At 56.8% G+C, this 2500-nt stretch overlaps 1 protein-coding gene across 1 annotated transcript in view; it reads left to right on the forward strand.

The window, feature by feature from the left end:
• Window positions 1-502: 502 nt before the first annotated feature.
• Window positions 503-2500, forward strand: part of Plc21C (Phospholipase C at 21C) — a 413720-nt gene continuing 411722 nt past the window's right edge. The window contains exon 1 of the mRNA XM_070117504.1: window positions 503-711. Within this exon, the coding sequence (XP_069973605.1) occupies window positions 613-711 (99 nt within the window). The 5' untranslated portion in view covers window positions 503-612. The remainder of the gene's footprint in view (window positions 712-2500) is intronic.

The following is a 2500-nucleotide window of genomic DNA, read 5'->3' on the forward strand; positions in this document are numbered from 1 at the left end:
GACCTCCCCCCCTCACCTGTCTTGTTTCCTAATGGTACGACCCCCCCTCCCTGCTCCTCTCTCCCCTCCTCTAGATGATACGACCTGACCCTCCCCTTCCCTTTACGACGAGAGCTCCCCCCCCTCCCCCCTCCCCTCCCACTCCTTCCCCCATCCTCCTACCGAGACCCCCCCCCCCCCGTCCCCGCCGATCGCATTTATTTATTCATTTATTTCGCTCGGATCCGCGGCCGCCGATCCGACCCGCGGTTCGTGCGGCCCGAGCGCCGACGGCCGCCGCGGAGGCAGCGGGAGGCAGAAGCCGAAGCCGCGGCCAGCGCAGCGAGCACGCATCGGGAGGAGCCGCCCGCCCGCCCGGCCCCCTCCCTCCCCTCCCCGGGCCCCTTCCCCTCTCCTCCTCCCCTCGCCCCCCCCTCCCCCCGAGCGCCCGCCCCGCCCACCCCCTGGCCCCCCCTCCCCCCTCCCATAGGGCTGCGAGGGCTCGAGCGCCGAGAGCTCACTCAGTGTTCCCTGAGCTGCCGTACAAGCAGGTGCTGTGTAATTCTCTGAGGTGCTCGCTCGCCCTCTCCACGCCCACTTCGCCGCCCTTGCGCCCAGTCCATGCGGTAAGCCATGGCCAGCGCCAAGTCCGGCGTCCATGTCCTGAGGCTGAAGCAGATCGTGGTCCCGCAGCAACTGCAGGAAGGGGACAAGTTCGTCAAATGGGATGAGGTAAGTAGCGGGGCTGCTGCTGCCGCCGCCGCCACTGCGCCCTCCTCCTCCTCCTCTTTCTCTCTCTCTCCTCTCTCCTCTCTCTCTCCTTCCCTCTCCTCCTCGCCCTCCATCCTCGGCCTCCTTCTCCCCGCCCTTCGCCCTCCGCCTCCTGCAGTCCCCCGTCCCTCGTGCCCCTCGACGCCGTCCCTCGACCGTGACCCGGAGTGCGTGTGCCTCGCCAGGGACCAGCCAGCCTTCAGCCCACGAGAGTTGGGAGTCCTCGCCCTCCTCCTCTCCTCTCTTCTCCTCCTCCGCCCTTCCGTGCATGCATGGAAACCCCAAGTGGAAGAGAAAGAGAGAGAAAGTGCGAAAGAGAGAAAGAGAGGAAGAGAGGGAGGGGGGAATAAAAGAGAACAAGCGTACAGTTCTCCCATCGGCCGAGTTTCTCTCCTGTGTCTGTGTGTTGTTTCCTCCGCCTTTTCCTCGGCAGTTTCACGAAACGGGCGCGGGTGAATGCGAAGCGGGTTACGCCACGCAGCTCTGGGGGGGCGAAACGTGCTTCCCTTTGCGAAGGAAATTAAAGGAAATAAGAAAATTACGAAGAAGAAAAACCGATAGATAAAAAGAAAGGAAAGCGAAACGTGTTGTCTCAAGTGAAGCCTGTTGTGCCGAGGAGTGAACCGAACAGTGAAATTCGAGTGTTACATAAAGAAGAGCGAAGGAACAGGGACGTGAAGGGAGAAGAGAGAAGGGAGAAAGGGAGGAGAGGGAAAGAGAGAGAGAGAGAGAGAGAGAGAGTTTGGGAAGGAGGGAAAAAAATGTTTCCGTGAATGTGAAGTGCCATTGTATACAGGCAGAGGGGGAGTGTATGTGTGTGCGTGTGCTCCTGTGCCTGTGTCGACCCATAGATTGAAACCAGAGCAAGAGAACCCCCTCGTTTGCCACGCCAGAAACCAACAGAAACCCTCTCCCTCCCCCCCCCCTTGCCCTGCCCGGTACCCCTACCACGTACCCCCCTACCCATGATAACACACTACCGGCATCTTCTGAGCTCACAGCTGTACCCTCATACGGTACATCGACCAGTAACCCTCACCTAAGTATATTTGTTTCTATAATTTTTGTGTTTTTGGTGTATTTTTGAATTGTCAGTTTGTCTCTTTTGTTTTTGTTCTCTCGCTGTCCTGCGTGTGAAAAGTGTACTTGTTATCCTTGAAAATGTGTATCAAGGTCAATTTTTTTTAGGCCTATCTACTGTTATGTAGGATTTATTTTGGTGGGAAATTTCTACTTTATCCATCGTATCGTGAACTCAATATTTTTTCATCTTCCTCATTATCATCATTACTATCATCATTATTATTAGCATTTTTTTTTATTATTATTACCAATACCGTCTCAGTCTCACTCTCTCCCTCACCTCTACTCACCCCTCTCTCTCTCTCTCTCTCTCTCTCTCTCTCTCTCCCTCTCTCTCTCTCTCTCTCTCTCTCTGTCTCTCTCTCTCTCTCTCTCTCCTTCTCCTTCTCCTTCACTCTCACCCTCTCCTTCTACCTCTCATTCACTCCCACTCTCCCCCTCCTTTACACCCAGCCTCTCCATTACCTTTACTCTCTCCCTCTCCTTCTCCTTTACTCCCACTCTCCCTCTCCCTCTCCTTCACTCCCACCCTCTCCCTCTCCCTCTCCCTCTCCCTCTCCTCCCTCTCCTTCACTCCCACCCTCTCCCTCTCCACCCTCTCCCTCTTCTTCACTCCCACCCTCTCCCTCTCCCTCGCTCCTCCTCTCCCTCTCCGTCACCTCCACTC

This window comes from Penaeus vannamei, chromosome 40 (assembly GCF_042767895.1).
Source record: "Penaeus vannamei isolate JL-2024 chromosome 40, ASM4276789v1, whole genome shotgun sequence".
Lineage (NCBI taxonomy): Eukaryota > Metazoa > Arthropoda > Malacostraca > Decapoda > Penaeidae > Penaeus > Penaeus vannamei.